The sequence below is a fragment of the Quercus lobata genome, chromosome 12 (genome assembly GCF_001633185.2).
Source record: "Quercus lobata isolate SW786 chromosome 12, ValleyOak3.0 Primary Assembly, whole genome shotgun sequence".
NCBI lineage: Eukaryota > Viridiplantae > Streptophyta > Magnoliopsida > Fagales > Fagaceae > Quercus > Quercus lobata.
In genome coordinates, this window is record NC_044915.1 from 12,926,998 (window position 1) to 12,950,436 (window position 23,439).

General features: G+C 32.5%; 2 protein-coding genes across 2 annotated transcripts; both read left to right on the plus strand.

The window, feature by feature from the left end:
- Positions 1-297: 297 nt before the first annotated feature.
- LOC115972498 (14 kDa proline-rich protein DC2.15-like) lies at positions 298-1,030 on the plus strand. The gene has a single exon (XM_031092808.1). It carries the CDS (start codon positions 390-392, stop codon positions 795-797), a length of 408 nt encoding a protein of 135 aa, XP_030948668.1. The 5' UTR covers positions 298-389; the 3' UTR covers positions 798-1,030.
- A 12,195-nt stretch (positions 1,031-13,225) lies between these two features.
- Positions 13,226-19,804, plus strand: LOC115972029 (protein NRT1/ PTR FAMILY 6.3). The gene is made up of 5 exons (XM_031092165.1): positions 13,226-13,408; positions 13,531-13,708; positions 13,836-13,875; positions 13,940-14,511; positions 18,796-19,804. The coding sequence occupies exons 1-5, from the start codon at positions 13,294-13,296 to the stop codon at positions 19,664-19,666; spliced, it is 1,776 nt and encodes a 591-aa protein (XP_030948025.1). The 5' UTR covers positions 13,226-13,293; the 3' UTR covers positions 19,667-19,804.
- The last annotated feature ends 3,635 nt before the right edge of the window (positions 19,805-23,439 follow it).

Consider the following 23,439-nt stretch of genomic DNA (forward strand, 5'->3'; position numbering starts at 1 on the left):
ATAGACATGATTAATCATCCTTCCTTAAAAAATGGAATCACAAACCATTAAGGTTCACGGGCGTGACTAACTTGGCAATTTGGTCAATTTTGTAGTCTAAACGAATCAAAAGTACTTCATTAGAATATTAAATAAAGTAAAAAAATACCCTCCTATTATTGGCCTAGAATCTCATGCTTTGCCAGCTAAATTTTAGGCCAGCGCTGCTTTACAATCACAGGCATCCACTCTCATGTTGTCTAAGTGAAACCAAGCGTACTTAACTGCAGTGCTCTATAAATACCAGGTCACATGGCTAGTCTTTTTGCCACCACAACAAAATCACTGTGGTACGAATTAGTACCGATCTTAATCAATTTAACATTTAGTATTGAAGTTTAGTTTGAGATATGGATTCAAAGGGATCTTTGTCAGCTGCTTTGTTCATATCAGTTAACCTTCTCTTCTTTGCCATTGTTAGTGGTTGCTACACTTGTCCTAGTCTTCCTAAGCCTAATCCAAACCCAAACCCTAAACCAAGCCCTACTACTGTCCCGCAGAGCTGCCCCAGAGATGCACTAAAGCTAGGGGTCTGTGCTAAGGTTCTTAATGGAGCAGTTGGGACGGTCATTGGGTCCCCACCAGATACCCCATGCTGCTCACTACTTTCAGGGCTTGTCGATCTTGAAGCTGCTGTTTGCCTTTGCACTGCCATTAAAGCCAACATTCTTGGCATCAACCTTAACATCCCCATTTCACTTAGCTTACTCATCAATACTTGTGGGAAGAAGCTCCCCTCTGACTTCCAATGTGCCTAAAGATTTCTTTATATATATTTTCTGTTGTGATGTTGCTGGGATTTTTTTTTTTTTTTGGTTTCATGTTTCATGTTGTTTTTTCTAGTTGTTCTGTAGCAAGTGTTCAATAATGTTGAACCAACAATTTACAACTCTGCATTGTAATTGTGGGCTTAGACTGATTTTCATTCTGCAGTGGCAATTATACTTTACTGTGTATCTAGATTTATTGTTAGGCTAAATAAGAATGATGAACAAGGAAAAAAGACAATCATATCTTCATGAATAATTGTTCATAATACATAAACAAAGTGGCGCCAAGAAGTCCTGGACCGTTCAGTACTAACGTAGATATGATATGTTGGTGTCCATACTCAAATGTGAACTTCGACGATTCTGCATAGCACGCACAAGCAAGTATGCCATGTTACTAAAAGCATGCATTATTCACTTTGCTATGGCAAATTGGTCAGGCTAAACTGAGTGACATCTAGATGAGCTGATGAAAGAAAAAACCACTTTCGTGAGATGAAATGAAATTGCAGGATAATTTTTTTGGACAAGTAAAAATGCAGGATTACTGGATAACGGATTTTTGTATTGTTTTGACACAATATTAACTGCACCAAGGCAACGTTAAATTGCTTCCTCGACAAAGTATATTAGCAGCTTAACTAGTATACCAATAGTTATTAACAGTGTTAAGCAGAACTGTTTTAGAACCTAGCAAGTTCAAGAGGTTAGCTTCTGCGAAGTACTATTCCCTGAACCTGAAGTCTCACGTGGGTGGGGGGGGGGGGGGGTTTGCAAGGAATATTTACAGGAATATAGTGTAAGGTGTTTTAAGTATGTTTAGGGTTCTTCTACAACTACGGCATTTGTCACAACCATGTAAAGAGGTTGACTATGACTCTATGAGTGATGGACAATCATTTATGCATGAACTCTTTACTTTTTTTCTCCTTTTTGTTTTTTTTTTTCACCACTTTCAATTGATTATTTTAGCAAGTTGTGTAAAAAATTATGACACAAAGGTTATGGTTGTCTATATCTTTTGTTTATGAGTCATATTAACGAATACTTGTAGGGTAATTGTTAATGAACTATGATAGGAAATTTTTGATATTACTTTCATGAGAAATATAAAAGCTGTCAATAACATTTATTGTTTTCTTATTCTCTCAATAAAATGTTTCTAAAAATAATTTATAAACCAATGCCAGGCATTGGTTAACATTTTCCTTTGTTTATTTATGGTAGGAAACTAGTGGGAAGGAAAAGGGTAAGTGCTCATCATGTTCTTTGATCACCTCCTATGTTTATACACAATGTATATATTTAGTAAAACTTTGTTATACATATATATATATATATATATTTGTGCTATATCCCCAAAAGATTAGTCAAATTACAATTAAGAATCTCATAATCATCTACATCTATGATCTAAATTAATAATAAATAACCAATATGGGGACTCAATAACACTTTGTTACAATTGAATCCAATCAAATTGCTATACTCGAAAAGACTAGTCAAATTAAAATTATAGTTCATTGTAATTGCTTATATTAAGTTCAACCTAATAAACACTTAGCTATAAATCTTAACAAGCACTCGCATAACACAAACTTATCCAATTCAATACATATAATTCGGGATATTGTAATATTCTCTACTTATATTTCTAATGTACTTATTAGGGTACACATTGTGTTGCAGCCATAACTTTGTTAGGTTGACTTTGACCATTTATATAAATCCAAGAAAAGTACTAGCTAGTTACATTTGTATTATACTAAAAAAAAATTAAAATTACAATTAGAGTTTCTCGTAATTGCTTATATATAGCCTAATTCGAGCTGGTGCAAGCTTGTTTGAAGAATTTAGTACACATCCACACAATCTAGATTGACACAATTCAATTGTATCGATCGGATTAAAACCATGCAATCTAGAATATCACACGTATAAATTATATATATATATATATATATATTTGCATTTAGTTTATCTTTGGTATTTGTATAATATATCTGAACGACAATATCGCCTGCACCTACTTGGAGTTTGCTTCACCAGATTCTTTCGAACCAAATAACATGTTCAATGCAAGTTGTAGGTTTTCAAATTATTATATATGTCATAAGAAAAAACAGTGAAGCCCACAGAAATTCCCTCGCAAGAAATACTAATTAAATGAGGAACTTTAATAAATAGCTAATGTGAACTAACTCACGAGTTCATACTGAAAATTGGAGGGAGAGAGAAAGAATAATTAGGTTGTGTTCAACTTCAACATGTGAATCAACAGTGTTACACGAAAAAGGATTTTCTCCACGTCCAAATGCGATCTTGGATGCAAACCACTTAAAATCAAGATTTGGATTTACAAGGACTGTGTTTTTGATGGCTGATGCCCCCATCCACATGTAAAGGTTCACAAATGAAACAAAGAGACAAATCTGTCATTTCCCTAGATTTCTGATTATAAGAAGGATTTCCTTTTCCTTTTCCTTTTTTTTTTTTTTTTTTTTTTTTTTTTTTGACCATAGGAATAGGGGGAAACGACATAAAATGTGATGGCTAGCTTTATGTCAGTTGTGTTGTAGACTTGTGGTCACGTTTGGTTTGCTATACATAGTGTGGTTTAGGAAAATTTATACCTCATTGTAACCCAAAGTAACCAGTTTTAAGCGGAGCTGATTAATTAATCAATTATGTAATTGAATTCAACTTAGGATTAATCAAACCACACAAACAATATTGCCAAAACAGTAAATTAAACAAGTGCAAAAAATAAATAACATGACAATATGATTACGATGTGAAAAATCAATGGCAACAACAAATAAAATAAAATTAAACTAAAAAAAAATCCACTCTTAAAATTGAAGTTTATACAATAGAATAAACTATGGTGCCGTTTGGATTCAGCGTTTTCCGCTGAATCCAAACTGCGTTTTTCCTTTTTTTTTTTTTTTCTTTTTTCCTCACTTCACGTGTTTCAGGGACAATAAGCACTGTAGTGCACTGTAGCAGTACTGTAGCAGCATTGTTTATCACTGTTCACACACTAAAAAATATTAAAAATGGGTCCCACGATACTATTCACACATTTAAAAATTATTTTGCTACAGACTACAGTACTTTCAGTTTTCAGTTTTCAGTTTCAGCAACAATAAGTTCAATCCAAACAGACTCTATAATTCTACTACTAATTAACGTACATAGTATTTACTACCTTGATCTCATGAAACTTCAAATACATGCACGACTCTTCTACTGTGGATTTTGTCACATAACTTCTTGCTTGTAGCTTCAAGAACCTCTTAAAGATTTTATTTCCCCACCAAACCCAGGTATGAATGTGTGGCTTAAACTTGATTTGCACTATGGAAGTAGCAACAACGTGGATGATGGTTCTCTACTTGCTTCTAAACTCACGGGTTAAATAAGTGGAGGTTAGGGTTTTGTCCTTGGATGGCACAAGCTTTTCTATATATACAATCTCTATAAAAGTCAGGTTCAATTGACCTTTATATATATATAAGCACTCTAATTAGGTTTACAAAAACCCACTTGCATTACCAACTTAATGTAAAACTTGTCAAATTAAAAACTGCATCTGCGATTCTCGATTAATCAACTATGTGTTGAGAAACCAAAAAGTCTTCTTTCCTTGAGTATAGAACTTATGACTCAACAAGAGTTACAATTTGTCAAGTTTGCTAATACTTTGGACCTAACACATAGAGAATTAGATTGGAAACAATTGTACATTTGGCAAACCCTAAAGAAGTCAATTCTCCCTCCTCCTTTTATACAGTATTTTCATCAAATAAAAAATCAACTAAATATACATTTTTCTCAAAAAAAAAAAAAAAAAAAAAAAAAAAAAAAAACTAGATGTACGTAAACCACACGTAACTGCTAAAACAGTTTTTTTTTTAGAGAAAAAAATTTTAATAATTCTTTTACATTTTTTTTTAATTTCTCTAATTATAGAATTCTTTTAGTTACAATTAATAAAATTAGTTGATAAAAAAAAAAATTTGTGTAGCCTATAATGCCTCACTCATTGTCTTGATAGTGAAGTGAATAAAGATATGTTCAACTTTTGTGAAGAGGGAAACAAAGGGGCCCAAATGAAAAAAAGAAAAGAAAATACCCCTTGAGTTTTGGACCCACTGAACTTTTAAATTTTCTTCATAACACTTTGATGTTTTGATATTCACATCTTAAACCAATTTTGGTTGTTCTTAGTGACGAAAAAAGAATCATGTGACCATCAAATGACACAACCATGCAACTAGTTCGCACCAAAATGAAACACAAATAACAATATAATCAGACATTGTTGTTATTCATATTTTATTTGATGCGAATGAGTTTTTGGGTCATAAATATAATAGTCATATGATACTTTTCTGTCACTAAGAGTAAACAAAAGTTAGTTTCAAAAACCAGTTTGACAAATGTGAAAATTTTAGGGAGCATAATAAAGAAAAGTTAAAAGCTCATGGGTTCAATTTGCAATTGATCCAAACTCCAAGGGATGTTTATGCATTTGAACAAAAAAATATTGCCATTAGCAATTAGTCTATTACATTTCTTAATAACCCCAATTTTTAAAAGAAAACAAAAGAAAAATAAATACAAAGCTAGACAGGCCCGCAATTACCGAGAAAGGGTAAGGACTTTCACCTTTCGGTAGCCCATGGACCCTTGTTTACGCAATAGAACTCAAGACGAGTCAAAGCTCCGCGTATTAAAAGGGTTGGGCCTCGGTTTGCTATGGGCTGGACCTTGTATGAGGAAATCTTATGCTTCAAGATGTCATGTCAAAAGAAAAAATAAAAACAAAAAACAAGAAAAAAGAATAGCGAGAGAACAAAGGATGGAACCACATTAGGGCTAAGGCCTTAAGAAGATTGTCTTATAAGACATGGCAGTAATCCGATCATGCTCTCTCGAATAGAAAATCCGATTATCGATAAGCTTTTTTGTCCAACTGCCACACCACAAATGATTTTGTAGGTCGAATTTAAATGACAAAAGCTTATAGAATACCTTTGTGCTTTGAATAGTGTATTTTTCCTCTTTCTTAATGACATATGAGAATCTCATTGTTGTGCCGTCCATGCACGCAGGTTTCAAGCTACATTAATTTTGCCGACCAAATATATTTTGCCGACCAAATAAACGTGGCACCAACCTTTTTTTTTTTTTTTTTTTTTTCTTCAATAATTTTGCCGACCAAATCATCATTATCTTAAACGTAGCTAAGTCCTCTCTATCTCTTCATTTTTTTCCCCTCTTTTAGTAATCCCTCTCTCTTTTCTTTTTTGTTACCAACTTATGTTTCCGGAAATAGAAAAGGGGAATTTAGTGAATCCCTTACAGGTTATCGCGCAGCTTTCCTGTTTCTTATTTAAGTTTAAGTACCCCTTCAAACCAGTAAGGGTAAGATACCTTCTTCTTCTTCTATGTTTTTTTCTCAGCCTTCTAAGCATCCGCAGCTAGAGGGCCAAATGCCAAGTGTAAGGTACATTTGGCATTTAGACCCAAATTGTACTCAGTAGCTGGAAGGCTAAAAGTGAGAAAGTGTAAATTTTTTTGGCATAGTGCTACAGTGCAATCTTACATGTAAGATTGCACTGTAGCACTATGCCAAAAATAATATTAATATTTTATTTCCGTAAATTTTTCTCTCTCATCTCTCTCTCTCTCTCTCTCACACTTTCGATCTGTCTCCGATGCAAGGTCCAAAAACCAGACGTCGTGGATTTCAGTCCGTTGCCGCTGTTGAGTCTGTGCAGATCGCCGATGCTTGGAGCGACACGAGCCAATCTCTCCGTGATGATGCCGTTGGATAGCGTGATGATGAACAGCATGACAAATAGGAGGAAAGCGATGAACGTGAGTTTGCCGGCGCTGAAGTGGAGAGTCTGGTGTCAAAGCGCCGCCGAAGTGGGTTGCGATCCGGTTCTTTTGGGTTGCGATCTGGATTCTGTGTGTGTGTGTGTTCTTTTTTTTTTTTTTTTTTTTTTTTTGTTGTTGTTGTTGTGACTAATGGCTAAAGGAAGAGGTGGGTATGGGTTTGATATGGATGGTGGTGAATTTTATCTCTGCTCTTTCTTTCTTTGTGAGCATGGCTGAATTGGCAGTGAAGAGAAAAAAAAAATCAAGAATTTTTTCAAGTTGCAGGCATGTATTGGTGGGTGGTTGTTCTGGGTTTGGGTTGGTGGTGGGTGCATGAGAAAGGGAAAAGCAGAGAGACAAAGAATAGAGGTGAAGAGAGAAGAGAGAGAGATTTTTTATATTATTTTATTGCGTAATTTATATTATTTTAATATGTAGAATGAAAAAAATAAAATATGGGATGTTGGGGTCTTGTAAAACGGTATGGTATAATTGATAAAATAGTTTTTTGGAATAATAAAATAAGATGGGATGACCAAACCGGATGGAGATGTAGTCTTCACTTGCAAGGGATAGCTTGGGAAATCCTTTCTTTAGTTTTGTTTTTCTTTCTTATTCTAATCTACTTCTTTCCTTTAGATTATGCCAATTTAATCATCTTTTGTGGATACTTCCCTCGTCAAGGGCTATAGCTAAGAGGGGGTTTTACCTGGCTTTTCAGCAAGTCGGCCACTTTGCGCTCTCATTCTTTTTGGACAAAGAACAGTCATGTTCGACCCCTAAACACTTAATACTTGAAACTTGGCCCTTGCCCCTCCCCCCCCACCACATCCCACAAACACTTAATACTTGTGGAGTGACTATCGTGCTAAGCGTACACAGTGGTTGAAATGACAAATATTAAGTTGAAGAATTAATTTATAAAATAAAATAAATAAAAATATGAAAGATTTTCATGTGACCGTATTTTTTGCATTATGCATTTTAAAGATGTTACTTGATTGAAGTGATTGAATAATGGGTGAAAGCATGAAAGAGAGAGTAAACTCAAAGTTTTACGTGATTCGGTCTGATGGACTATGTCCATGGTGAAAAACCCTTAATGGATACATATTGTCTATTAAGCTCTTTAGTTTATAATGAACCTAATGTAGGTTTATATACTAGAGCAACCTATAAATTAAACCTAGGCTAACCATATAGGTTTACATGCATGTTCCTACAAGTGATTCGAGTTAGGCTCTCGGACCATAATTAGGGGTGTCAAATGAGTGGGTTTGGGGTGGGCATAATTGGGTTGGGTATATAAAACTCATTTACCCATTAAACCCATTTAACTAATTGCTTCTAACCCAAATTTAACCCAACCCAATTATTATGGGTAAACCCCAACCCACCAAATTACCAAAATTACCAAAATGCCACTAAAGTGAAAATGACCAAAGTACTCTAAAAATATTTAAAAAATTTCTTGTACTTTCCCACACTTTCTCACCTACCAAACAAGAAGTTCACAAATTGACAATAGCAAATATCAGATCCACACAACCTAGATACATTACACAATCAACATAACAATTCAAACGATTTGGTTTCCCGGTAGCTCATAGTTCTTTTTTTTTTCTTCAATTTTTCTAATAAAAGTTAAGAGCAAAAAAAAAAAACAAAAAGCATGATTACATTAGAACCAAAACAAGCACAACTTTCTTACACTTTCTCAGGATCCAAACAAAGCCAAATGAATAATTTTTCAAAAAAAAAAAAGAAAGTGAAGAAAAATGACAGGATCGCTGGTGACGAGGCGAGAAATTCGATCCGAAATCTCGAAGGCGTGGCGAGAGCTAGCCCAGACAATCTTCATCTCATCCACATTGAACTGAGCTTTACTCCTCTCGCTCGCTAGCTGATCAACTCTCGCCATTTCCTACAATCACTCAACAAAAGCCCTAACCGAAGTGAAACCCCAATTATCTAATCTCACAGAGAAAGAGATCGAGAGAGAAATCAATTTCACTGCAAATTTCTTTCTTCTTTCTTTGAATGTGCCTTTGATTGGTGTTTTTTGTGTGGAGCTAAAAATAATTGCTACACTTTCGAAAACTGTAGAAGGAGGTGTGAAATCGCACCAACTGTGAGATTTCTTCTTGGTTGAGAATCTGTGCCAGGAATCACAATGAATAGTTTTCGAATCATCGTGAACATTCGCCTCCGCCTCCGTCCCTCATCGCTACTACTAGGTCCTCCGCCGCCGCGGCCGTTGATGTTGATGACGACGACGATGACGATGGTTGTGATGGCTCTGATGATTGGACGGGTGCAAAGGATGACGATGAGACTGCCTCAGGTGAACTCTGAAGCTTTGAAGCTGTTAGGTTTTGATTAAAGCGTGATTGAAGGCTGAGAAAATGAGTGAAAATAAAACATCTAAGGGCTGGGTTTTGTTTTTTTTTTTTTTATGGAAAGGGCTGGGTTGAATTTGGGAATATTGTTTTTGGGTTAAATGGGGCTCAATGAGTTTTTAGTTAAAACCCAATAATCACTAGGTTTAATTGGGTTGATGCCCATTTAACCAATTAATAATTGAGTGGGTTTTGTATTTAATTAGAGTGGGTGGGTTTGGGCAGACAAATGAATTTGGGCAAATGGGTTTGAGCATATTTTGTCACCCCTAACCATAATAAATCTAACAATACACAAGAAGTAGGTACGTAGTTTGCTTTTTCTGGTGAATCCAGAAGATCTGTGCTGCACCATTAGCTCTGCGTAAATTAATTGCCTATGAAAATTGAAACAGGCTTCTATGATGCCATCCTTGAAGCAAATCAGGTGATCATTGCTCGAGCAGTTAATGCTGCATCATGCATCCGGAGATTTCTCCGTTGTGGCGCATATGGTTTTATGAGGTCAAATATCTTTTATGCTTCTTTCGCATGTGGGATGTGAGCTTTTGTTCTTAAATGTTCTAATGTGAGCTTGGAAGCTTACTTAGCAAAGTATTTTGGTTAGAAGAGACTCCTAATTGGATTCTATAAGGGAGCTATAGGTACTAGCTGGGTAGTGCAAACTGACGTAAATCATTAAGTACCTGATCAAAATAAGAATTTTCCGCTATCTTATTAAAAAAAAATCATTACTCACATGATAAAACTTGTGGTCCAAAGCAAAAATGTTGTGACATATGATTTGAAGGAATTGAAAACATACAGATCAGATCATTGTTTAAATCTCCGAATTGAAGACAGATACTTATCCCCCTAAAAAATTTGTGGTCAACATTATTTCTCATAATCTATGATGGTTTTGCAAATCACTGTTCATTGGGTGGCCATTAGTGTTGGAGCTGATTTAAACAATAAAGCTAATGTGATCATTCCAAATTCTACTTGATTCCCATTCCTTAGAAAACCATAACTTATATGCATCATTTTTAACGAGTATCTGTAGAGTATTTGTCAGTAAACAATTTTAGAAAAATCTTGATACCAATTTTAAGAGAAATATAAAAATTATTAAAAAAAAAAAAATCAAATTTTCCCCATAAAAAATTTCTAAAAATATTGCATAAACTGATAAACCAATACTCTAATTAGAACATTCTTTAACTTTTCCCCACTTATATATATATTTGCTCAAAAACCTTGTTGCTAAAGTGATACTTTTGTTATATTTTTAATGGAGATGTTTAAACTGCAAAGTTCATTTTCCTTGTATTGAATGACTTGTTAATTAGTCGGTTTGCATGTATAGTTTCATTTGCTACATTATCAATAAAAACTATGGTCTATTCTTAATAGTCCGTTTGGATTTAGGGGGAAGGATGAGGAGTAGAGTAGAATAAAATAAATTAGGCCTAAAATTAGCTCATTTTTAGTCAATTATACTCTACTCCCCTCTACTCTCCCTTCTTCTTCCCTCCATCCAAACGGGCCCTAAATGTAGTAATTAATGTTTTGAGAAAATGAAAAATTATATATATATATATATATATATTAAAATTACAAAGTATTAATGTGATGAGTGATTATTAATAAGTGAAAATTTGATGTTAGTAATAAGTCTAAATGAAAACCATTAAGAATTGACCATAGCAATAGTTTGTAAAAATATTGCTATATAGGTCATAGCTATAGCATTGCTTGAAACTAAAAATATAGTTTGCATTGTTCTGATTACATGGGTAGTCACATACTGCACCAGTACATGCATAGTGCACCGCTTACATATTGAGCAGTTACAAACTGCACCAGTAGATATTTCACCGCTTACATTTTTTTTTTTTTTTTTTAATTTTTTTGAGAAACCAGAGTGGGTAACAGCCTGGGCTTTATTGAAAGAACCTCAATGGGCATTAAATAAAACTAGAGGCGCAATGCTAAAGCATCAGCCACAGTATTACATATACTCTAACTAGAACATTCTTTAATACTCTCATAAACAAAATTATGAGAGATAGAGAAGGGAAACAATTACATATTGGGTAGTTACAAAATTTGCCTCAACTGTGATCTTCATTTAATTTTTTTCCTCTCTTTAATTCTTTGACTTTATTTTTCAGCGGGAACTATGACAAAATTTTCCAACTCCTAGTCCTAATTTCCTGTAAGCCTAACCCATTACCCAAAAACGTTTTCACTTCGGTGATGACAATGTAATCCCATCTCAAACAATCCACGTTTTTTTTTTTTTTTTTTTTTTTTTTTTTAAACAAACAAACAATCCACGTTACACCTTGGGTTCTCAGTTTTCTTGCTTTTGCTTTTGCTTTTTGTGTCGTCACTTATAAAATCCAGGAAAAACAAATATGCCACATTGATTCCTTTGTTTTTTGCTGAATTATTTCAAAATAAATGAATAAATCAAACTAAACTAAGCCACGTGCTTCTATTGACTTTAGCTGAGTGACGGTTTTTCTTGGTCTTATTAATGTGAATTTAGAGATTTGAATTGCGTAATTGTTTCCCTTCTCTATCTCTCATAATTTTGTTTATTACCAAAATATCATTTTCGTTTGCAATATTATTTGATAAACCCTAATAAGCAAACGAAAAAAAAAAAAGAGTCAACCAGAGCAAGTTAAAAGGCAACAATGCACAACAGCAGCAAAAAAAAAAAAAAAAAAAAAAAAAAAAAAAAAAAAAAAAAAAATGAAAGCAAGCCCAAAACAACCCTTAATTATTTTAACACATAAATTAATTTGATTCTAAAAACACTTTTCCGTGTGAATTGAATATGAAATGGACAAAGTTTAGTTATAAAATTAATTATATCCTAAAATTACAACCTTACTTAATAAAATAAACATTACTACATATTTTTGAAAATCTAACCGAATTGCACATTCTTTACGTTCTCAATATATATGTCAAATTTTGTGTCAATCAGATATTATTTACTATATGATCTATAAGCTTTATATTTTATGAATAATTTTAAATTATAAAAACTTGCACTTTAAATAATTTATTGATAACATAACTATTGATCTTTAAAACTGCATACTAAACAAATGCAAATTAGGTGTGTTAGCAATTTCGATAAATTTACAATTATATATATATATATATATGTGTGTGTGTGTGTGTGTGTTGCATAAGCTTTCTATGTGTTGTGAATATTAACAAATGTCATGTTTACCAAAATTTTCCTGCATAAATAGTTAAATGATTATTATGTATATTAATTTCTTGATAAATGCAAAAAAAATGTCATTTAATGGAGAAAATGGGGAAATGCCTTTTTCTCCCAAACTAAGCAGCGTTTTACCCCATTTTCCAAACTAATTAGAGAAATTCTCCTCTTTTGTAACTCGATTTGAGATAAATCGAGTTAAAAAAAAAATTTGGAGCCTTATAGCAGCGTTTTTAAGGATCTATAATGACGTTTTAAGGACCTATAGTGGCGTTTTGTAACTCGACCTCCATGAAATCGAGTTATAGGCAATTTTTTTTTAAAATTTTTTTTTTTACCTATAACCAAATTTTTAAAATTTTTTTTTTTTACCTATAACTCGATTTCATAGAGGTCGAATTACAAAACGCCACTATAGGTCCTGAAAACGTCACTATAAGCTCCTTAAAAACGCCGCTATAGGGTTTAACTCAATTTATAACAAATCAAGTTTCAAAAGAGAGATATTTCTCTAATTAGTTTGGGAAATGGGGCAAAGAGCTACTATTTTTGCCCGAAAAGGGCATTTGGCAATTTTTTTCCGTCATTTAACTATTAATATATGGTTTAAATAGTATTTCATTGTATATTTTATTTTTATTTTGTTTGAGAAAAAAATTTATTTTCTTTTAGTTATAGTGTTATTATATAGTTTCCAGTTTAATGCACACTGCACACAGTTTCTTCAAAACTGATATTTAGTAGCTTTTCTAATGCATCATTAATATACAGTATATAAATATATGGAATCAAGCTAAGCTTAGAGGTGTCAGTTCAAGACAAAATGAAATTTCTTGATTGAATTTAAGGTTTTTGAGCTCTATAAATTGGCTACAAGGCCTGTACATGTTCCTGCTACCCTCAAGTCTCATATTTCTCAACCATTATTCACGCTCCACAGAAAAATTGACGTACTGCTCCAACAATGAGTGACCTCCCTCAAACACAAAGGAAAACCCTCCCAGGTGTCTGGGATTACAAAGGCCGTCCAGCCGAGCGGTCTAAAACCGGTGGCTGGACCGCAGCTGCCATGATTTTAGGTCTCACATACACACCCTCCCCTGCCCATTTTTATTAGTATTCTATATCCGTCTCTCTTGTAGTTCTAGCATATAATAATAAGCCATGATTAATCTTTCTTCTTTGGGGTATTTTTCCACAGGTGGGGAGGCAATGGAAAGGTTAACAACGCTGGGTATTGCTGTCAATCTGGTGACCTATTTGATTGCTACCATGCATTTGGGCAATGCTACCTCTGCCAACACAGTCACCAACTTCCTTGGCACCTCTTTCATGTTCTGTTTACTTGGTGGCTTTATAGCCGACACCTTTCTTGGCAGGTTAAGAATACTCAAAATTGATCAATCTATTCTATACATTCTTCCATCTTAAAAAAGCTTGGTTTGCGCTTTATAGTTAAAACCCATCAACAATTTTCTTTCCTTGATTTGCTTCCTCTCCTAATAGGTATCGCACGATTGCCATCTTCGCCAGCGTTCAAGCAACTGTAAGATTCTTGATCTTGCTTCTTGAATATTTAAAATCTTTTTATTAATCTTTTTGGTGATCAGGGTGTCACAATTTTGACAATCTCAACCGTAATCCCAAGCCTCCGTCCACCCAAATGCGCTGCGGACACAGTACCACCTTGCATCCCCGCAAGCGGCAAACAGCTAATAGTTCTTTATTTGGCACTATATCTCACAGCTCTTGGCACCGGTGGTCTAAAATCGAGCGTGTCAGGCTTTGGTTCGGACCAATTTGATGATTCAGACAAAGAAGAAAAAATCCGAATGACAAATTTTTTCAGTTGGTTCTTCTTCTTCATAAGCATAGGCTCGCTTTGCGCTGTGACAATTCTTGTGTACATTCAAGACAACCAGGGGAGAGAATGGGGTTATGGAATTTGCGTGTGTGGAATCGTTCTTGGCTTAGTTGTGTTCTTGTCGGGCACAAGGAGGTACCGGTTTAAGAAGCTCGTGGGTAGCCCGCTTACGCAGATTGTTGCGGTGTTTGTCGCGGCGTGCAGGAAGAGGCATTTGGAACTGCCTTCGGATTCATCTTTGTTGTTCAACGATGATGACATTATTGACGAGGGACAGAGGAAGAAGAAGCAGAGGTTGCCCCATACCAAGCAGCTGCGGTGAGTGATTTCTCATACCATTCTTTCAACTACTCTTTTAACTGTAGTAACTGTGTTGTTATTTTCACCCCCTGTTTTTTCTTATAACTTGTGCTGAGATAAATTATGATTTACTATAATAAATTAATATGCCAAAGTAATTTTACAGTCATCACAAATTGCCATCTTTTATACTATTAAAAAAAATTGTGAAATTTTATTGTGTTTTTCAAACTTAATAGATGACAACTCTTTTAGATAATCTATAATATTATTTCCCTTAATTTTGTTTCTAGTCCCTAAAATATCAAAAGTTCTAATTTACCATTCCTGAACCGTCAAAAACATTATAATTTTAATGATTCTGTCTATACCGATTAACCCTCTATCCTACATGTATAATAGAATGTTTAGGTGGCATTATTTAATGGTTATTTGGCATGAGTTAATCTAACATGGGTCCGGTTAATGTATGTCTTTAAGACACATATTAACTATTTATTTTGAAATTTTTTAAATAAAAAATTAAAAAAACTATCAAAACAATTAATTACTCTTTTTGTTTTTCTATAAAAAAATTTTAAAAATAATTTATTACATTAGTAAATCCCACAAAGTAGAAAGATGACATGTTTTGAGGACTCATCGAAATTGTAGTTTGAGTCTTTAAGATAATGATTGGTTTATTGTTTTCTGACGTGGTTTGAATAATATCATAGAGTTGCCTCCTTTGTCCTGTCATACATGACAACAACAGTAATGCGCATTACAATGGGTCTTTGATCTCAAAAACCTATTTTCCCATTTCTTTTATACTTTTACACTCTTTTTTTACATCGAATTGATCATGTATTAAAATATGAATATTTTAACATTAATTCTAGTTATTAATGTAAAATAATGGATACAAGCGAGTGTATGAGGATGTTTTTCCTTTCCCTTAGCCTTGGCCTTACATTTTGAACCTTTTCCCTACCAATGATGGTCCCATCCTTAATGAGACTCTTACTCCAAAGACATATTTTTCCATACACGACATTTTTTTTTTCCAAATGTTAGTTTTTACTTTGGGGAGTGACATTATTAATTAGTGTATATATTTGGCCAATTGGTCTTCCATCTAGAACTTTTCCTCTACCAGATTCTCAAAAAAATAAAAATAAAAAATAAAAAAACTTTTCCTCTACCAATGATGATACCATCTTTGATGAGATTCTTACTCTAATGGTACATTTTTCCGAGTCCAAATCTTCTGTCCCACTTTTCCTGTTCTACCCTATACTCCACCAATAAAAATTTGCCACATGTTCACCTAATTAATTAATTACTACCATTAGTCCAAATCTTCTGTCCCACTTTTTCTCCTCCACCCTATACTCGACCAATAAAAATTTGCCACATGTTCACCTAATTAATTATTTACTACCATTAACTAATAATGGTAGTATTAATAAGTCAATAATGGTAGTATTTAATTAGTTAGGTAAACATGTGGCAAGTTTTTATTGGTGGAGCATAGAGTGAAGTAGGAAAAGTGAAACAGGACTCCAATTTTCCATATGCTCGTTAGCCAACATTTTCTTTCAAATGTCGTTGTTACTTTGGGGAGTGGCAACATTAATTAGGGTATGTATTTCGCCAATTGTTCGATCTTGAATGTGACCAATCAAATCATGCAATTCATATTTGTCTTTTATATATATATATATATATATATATATAAATTCAGTGCTCTGTGACCTCTACCTCGTATTAACTAATACAAAATAATCATTAAATAATATTATCTAAGCATTCCATTATATATGCAGAGGATAGAAAGTAGATTGAATGGATTGTAACGAGATTGTATAATATTTTTAATAGTTTAAGGATGAAGATAAAATTATTAAATAAATAAAAAAAAACTTTTGAGATATTTTTTATTAAAAAAAAAATAACTTTTGACATAGCTTGAGGATGAAATGAAATTTATGTAAACTTCACGGACAAAAGTCAATATTTTTTCCATCCATATACTATTTTCGTTCAAGCATCTTTATAGGAGTGCATTAGTGCTCTCATTGGTATAATATTTTTTTTCTAAGAAAAAGGTCTTCGCGTTTTTTTTTTTTTTTTTTTTTTTTTTTTTTTTTTTTTTTTTTTAAGTAAGTCCACTTTTTAATGGTTAATAATTAAGGAAAATGTTAAAGAATGGCATAAGAGTATTGGTTTAGAAACTATTTTTAAAAATATTTTATAAAAAAATGATAAAGCAATAAATTTTGTTGATAATTTTTTTATATTTTCAATAAAAATAATGTCAAAATTTTCCTAATATAGTTTATTAACAATTATTTTAATGACACCAACACCCGTTAACATGACCCAATATTTAAATTAAGATACTAGTCAAGCATTCTGACCATCCTAAATAGCACAAAAACACACACAGACAAGTACTAGAATACCCCCATATTCTTCTAAAAAAAAAAAAAAAAGATACCCCTTATTGAATGCATAACAAGCATGATAGTCCTAATATGGCTTATCTCTTTGCTGGGGCATAGTGGCATATACCTATGCAATTTGCCAATCAGACGCTAAAACTATTGACCTAGGATGCTAAATGAGTGGCCAGCCAGCACCTGGCGGCATCAAATTAATGCATGGGACACCAATAGCATACAACTTGTGAGAGATATGATATAATTTTTTTCAATCTGCGTATATATATATATATATATATATATATGATATAATTTTTTTCAATTTACGTATTTTATTAGATAAGCTAATTTGAACTCATAAAATTTATATCCTTTAGTATTTCTTAATATAAACATCTAGAAATAAATAAAAGTTTTTGTTATTAAAAAAATTTCATCAAATTTTTAAACATCTAAAAAAAATCATATTTTTTTCATCTTTGAGACACATGAGTAGGGACAAAAATTATGTTCTTGGGTCCTTCACAATCTCATCCTATTTGTATTTTTTTTTTTTTTTTTTTTGGGTGAATAATCCCATTTGTATTTATCTCTTTATATCTTTCATAATCCTAGCATCAAAACCCAAACTTGTCAATCATGCATCTAAAATATTACCATATAATTATATAAAACTTATATAGTATGAGCTGTAAGTGTGTGTAACGAGGAAAGGATGATCAATCTACGGCCATGGCTGCAGCCTGCAGCATATATGGCAGTCTGTCTCCCAAATATTTATATATATTAGTAATTTATTAATTTCTAGTTTTCTACGTATAAATTTATTATATGTACAAAAAAATTAATTTAATATATAATTTCTCTATATTTATAAATAATTTTGATTCAATTTTCTAAAAATGTATTGATTTAATTAAATAATAAAGGCTTAGCTTTGTTGTCTTTTATTCTACAAGATTCTTTAAATGGATAAAAAATTCACTTTTCTGCCTTCATAGTACAAGAAAATACACCATGCATTGGAAATATGTTTTCTTCCTTTACCATAAAGGTGGTTATTCATGTAAGAGGAAGGAAACATGCATCAAATCCATGTGAGAGAAAGAAAACATACACATACTTGATATACTTGGATCCACATATTGGCTTGATCTGCCAAACAAAATGACAAAAGCAAATTACCTTTTTTTTGGTTGTTGCTAATATACCAACCGATCAAATTACTTTCATTTTAATGAGTACGCAATCACATTGTCAGTTGTCCTTGATTCCTTATCTAGCCATGTCATTTTCATTTTGATCCGTATATGCAACTGCAATTTAATATACAGGTTGGTGTACCATCATGACAAGCTACTTGTAGAGTAATTATAAATTTTATTATATAAATCTTAAAAAATGACGTATAATCATTGTCATGACTTTTTTTTTTTAACATTTATTTATTAGATAGTTAAAATTCAACAATCACACTATCATATTAGTTGTAAAGTATATTTAATACAATATGTAATAGCTTTCTTTCCAACAAAAAAATAAAATAAAATAAAATCAGAGTAATACTAAAAATACTAAAAATAAGTTATACAAACTAATATGTCATTAATAAAAAAATAAATAAATAATGACATTAATTTATTGAATTATTGAAATCCACCAATCACATTAATATCTATTTAGAAATTTCTGCTTATAAATTTATAGTAATTTTAATATTTCTAAAAACAGCAATTTAAACATTCATTTATTATATTACTAAAGTTTACTAATTGCATTCGTTGCATTATCATTGAGTCTAAGAAATTGAAAAGAATGTTGAATAGTATTATTATTATTATTTTTTTAAATCTAATGGTGCATATGCACTACGCAGTTTCTTGAACAAGGCAGCAATCAAGGACCCGAAAATGGCCGGTGGTATCACTGCAGTAAACAAGTGGTATCTATCAACCCTAACAGATGTTGAAGAAGTGAAATTGATCATTAGAATGTTACCCATTTGGGCTACCACCATCATGTTTTGGACAGTGTATGTCCAAATGACCACATTCTCAGTCTCACAAGCAACCACCATGGACCGCCACATTGGTTCCTTTCAAATCCCCGCAGCTTCCCTAACTGTCTTCTTCGTTGGTAGCATTCTTTTGACTGTCCCAGTTTATGATAGAATCATTGTTCCCACAGCTGGAAAAGTGCTTAAAAATCCACATGGTCTTACACCATTGCAACGCATAGGGGTTGGTCTTGTTTTCTCAATCTTTGCAATGGTGGCAGCTGCATTCACTGAAGTAAAGCGTTTGAAAGCCGCACAATCACACGGTTTAGCTAATAATCCAACGGCCGAGATCCCGTTAAGCGTGTTCTGGCTAGTTCCCCAGTTTTTCTTTGTGGGATCTGGGGAGGCCTTTACTTATATAGGACAGCTTGATTTCTTCCTACGGGAATGTCCAAAGGGGATGAAGACTTTGAGCACAGGGCTGTTTTTAATCACACTTTCGCTAGGGTTTTTTGTTAGCTCTTTACTGGTTACTATAGTGCACAAGGTGACTGGGAACCAGAGGCCCTGGCTAGCTGATAATCTGAATCAAGGGAAGCTTTACAATTTTTACTGGCTTTTGGCAATATTGAGTGCTTTGAATTTCGTGATATATTTGTTTTGTGCTAAGTGGTATGTGTACAAGGACAAGAGGCTTGCTGAGGAGGGGATAGAGTTGGAAGAAACAGAGCTTAGTTGCCATGCATAAGGGTTTCTCTCACTTTGTGTTAGTTTTAATCTTAAAGCAAGTCCGCCTCTTTGTTGAAGAAATTGTTTAGGATATATAGGGCATTTGGTAATATTGTTTTAGTAATATTGTTTATATTTTTTAGAAAGATGTGTGAGTGAAAAAATGTATGAAGATATGTGTAATGTTATTTAAATACTAAAACCTGTTATTCAAAACACCCTACCAAACAGTCTTTATAGTGATAAGAAAAATAATGCTAGTTTGAGAACGTTTGTAACATTATTTTTAGGATAATATTTGTTCTAGCTACCGGGTTATTTTAGGATACAGCAAAGTTATTAATAGTAGACGGCAATTCTGAAAAAAATAAATTATTATTATTAAGTAGAGTTCTCTTGTTAAATTGTGTGCCTGATTAGAATAATAAGTGAAAAGCTAAAAATTAGTTATATGTATTTTAGGCTCTTAATTTATAGAGAATAGAGAGTTTCAATAATTGAAACATCATGATTGTTCATTTGAATTGGTATTTTATTAAAATCACATAATCATTTAAAAAAAAAAAAAAACAGTTTGTCTTCTTTTTTTTTTTTCTTTTTTTAAGTTAGTTATTTCTTTATACACAGGTCATGTGACCAAATTCCGCACGCCCATTTGCTATCCTAGTGTTACGTGTCCATAAATTTTCTATATTATTTATTTGTTGATATTTGACTTAATTTATATATGTACTCATAAAATTTTTGTAAACATGTCACTTGGGACAATTCAATTTAAAACACAAACCAACTTCCTTTCGTATCATAAGTTACGTTAGATTTATAATACATCTATGTAAGTGTTTTTTTATCCTTTTACGTACAAAGAAGAATATGGAAATCTGGAATAAACAAAAATGTCAAGAAAATATAGATTTTTGGTAGCAAAGGAAAAGAATGAATGTAAATCTAAATTTAAAATATTTTTTAATGAGAAGTTGTATAATAAAAATAATATCAAATTGATCTTGACGTCAAGACCAAAAATGCGGTATTCAGACGAGCAAAATGTGGCATTGAGAACAAGATTGAGAGTTCGAGACCATTCCAGCCTTGACATCAATATTGCAATAATGATATCAAGACCATGATTCCTCAATCAATGAAAGCATAAACAATAATAATAATAAGCATAAAATTTTTTATTTATTTATAAAGTTTCAATTTATGACGTCCGATTCTGATGATTACGTTATTTATCATTAAATTAAAATACCAATTAGTTTTAATGCATGTATGTTGGCAATTATGCCCTGTGGGAGTTTGGTAAATATGTCACATATGTGATTTGTCAATAATGATTTGGCATAAACCACATGTAACCTCTAAAATTATTATTCCAAAAGTTGTCAAAACCTTATTTATTGTTGCACTTAAGTGTCACAGTTTTGGTCATTTTCGTTTGTTAAATAGTAACACAAATGAGCTAATTCTATTGTAATACACCTCTTCTCTCGACAAAATAGTAAGGGTTATCAAATAGCCCACGGCCCACAGCCTGACCCAGAAATCCGACAGCCCACCGGGCTAATGGGCGGCCCAGCCCGTTGTTATTGAGGCCCATGGGTAGCCCACTAGGCCAGTAGGTCAGGCTGTGGGCTAGTTTTTATGCTCATGGATACCCCATGGGCTAGCCCAGTAGCCCAACCCAATAACTCATAATTCATAACAAAAATATATAAGAAGTGTATGAAGGATTGATCCTGAGATATTATAGAGAAATTTCTTAAGAGAACTCACTCAACCACTAAGATATTCAAAGTAATTGTGCTAAACCTAGCTTACTAAATATATATTTTTCTAGTAGTCTAGCAAATTTGAATTAACCATTTGACAATTTTTTTATTAAAGATAAAAATAAAAAACTATTTAAAGCCTTAATAAAAAAATTAAATAGGTTTCCATCAACAAAAAAAAAATTAAATAGATTTGACTGTAAAAAAATTTGTAATTAAGTATTAAATTCTTTAATTCTTTCCTTTAAAAAAATAGATTGATTATTCCCTTATAAAAATTTATTCTTTTCTTATAAAAATAATAAAATAATATGCTAACACAAACCCATGGGTAGTCCATTAGACCCAACCCGATAGTCCAACCTCACGAAAGACCAAATGGGCATTGCCTATGGGCAGGGTTATGGGTTAAGGTTTTCTCTTTTGGCCCAGCCCGACCCGACCCATTAACTAGTTAATAGCCCATTATGTCCAGCCCATTGTGCCCATAGGCCAAGTAAAAATGGGCCGGGCTGACCCGACCCGGCCCATTGACGACCCTTACAAAATAGTGTCATATAAAATAATAAAATAATTTAATTTTATCAACTTCTTCAAAATTGACTTGGGGATAGGAAATTTAATTTCTTTCAAGTTGAGGTATGTTTACCTCGTTTGTAAATGAGCCAAACTATTAAAGTTCATTATTGTTCATTTAAATTTATTTTAAATACAAGCCGAGCTTGAGCTTATTGCCAAACTAGATTATTTATGCAAGCTTGGTTTATTTTCTTCACAAACAAAATCAAGTTGTTTCAAGAGCTACTTGATTAATTTATTTATTTTTACATATTCAATAAACACTATGACTAAAATTTATTTCTTCTTCACAAATTTATGATAATAATTAATAACCATTATAATTGAAAGTATATTACTTGAGTTAATTACATGGAATATTGATTTTTGTTCATGAATATATAACAACTAGATTCACCAATCTTTTACTGTTAAAATTTATAAATATTTTTATTAAAAAATTGATGATTTATATCATCTATTAATTACAAGTAATAATTTAATATCTTATGAACTTAATTACAAACTTACATAATTCAATATTAAATATGTATAAGTATATTTATTCTTATAATGATATATTTATTCTTGGTCTTTTTTTAAAAAATAAATTAATAAATGACAACTCCAATGCAAAAGGCTTGATCTAGGGGATAAAATTACATTGGTTGAATCATTACTTTGTGACTCATTTGACACATGTTGGGTAGTAATTCTCACATTATATGGGGAACACACAACAATGATGAAAAGCACCGTTCTAATCATGAAGTTCATATTATCATAGACTATAAAAGCACTCACCTATTCCTTTCGAAATGTTCTTCCATTAAAGTTGATTGTGAGAGTTATGGGTGAATTGGTTGGCAATATAGCTACAATCCCACAAGAGAAAAAATATATAGCCAAAGTAGAAGGTATATTATGTGAGAAATTGGAGGAAAGCCAAAATCTATTAAATTTAGAGAATGGGAAAGTGACGATGCACCTTACCTACCTCACGCAACAAATGATAAATAAAGATCTATACCATTCTAATATTATTACAATACAATTATCTTGTGTATGCTGTTGTGCTTGAAATGCTAGGTGGTAGGTGATTCTCATCCCTTTTATTGAATCACATACAAGCTCGAAGGTTCAACAATGGAGGAAATGAAATCACAGAGAAAGAGAGAGAGTGAACATTGTGAAGCTCGTAAAAATGATTTCGTGTATAAATTATCATGCTCTGTTCCCTTATATAATGAGAACAGAGGCGAGAAGAGTAACTGAAGTGACACGTGGCTTAGACTTATAACAAATCTAACTAACTCATTAATCTGTACAGTATAAATGACAACTGTTTAACACTAAGCTACACTATGCTATTGTAGTCTACTTCAATATGTACAAAATACAAGAAACACATACAACTATTGGTATGTACAAACTATCCACTACTTAACACTCCCCCTCA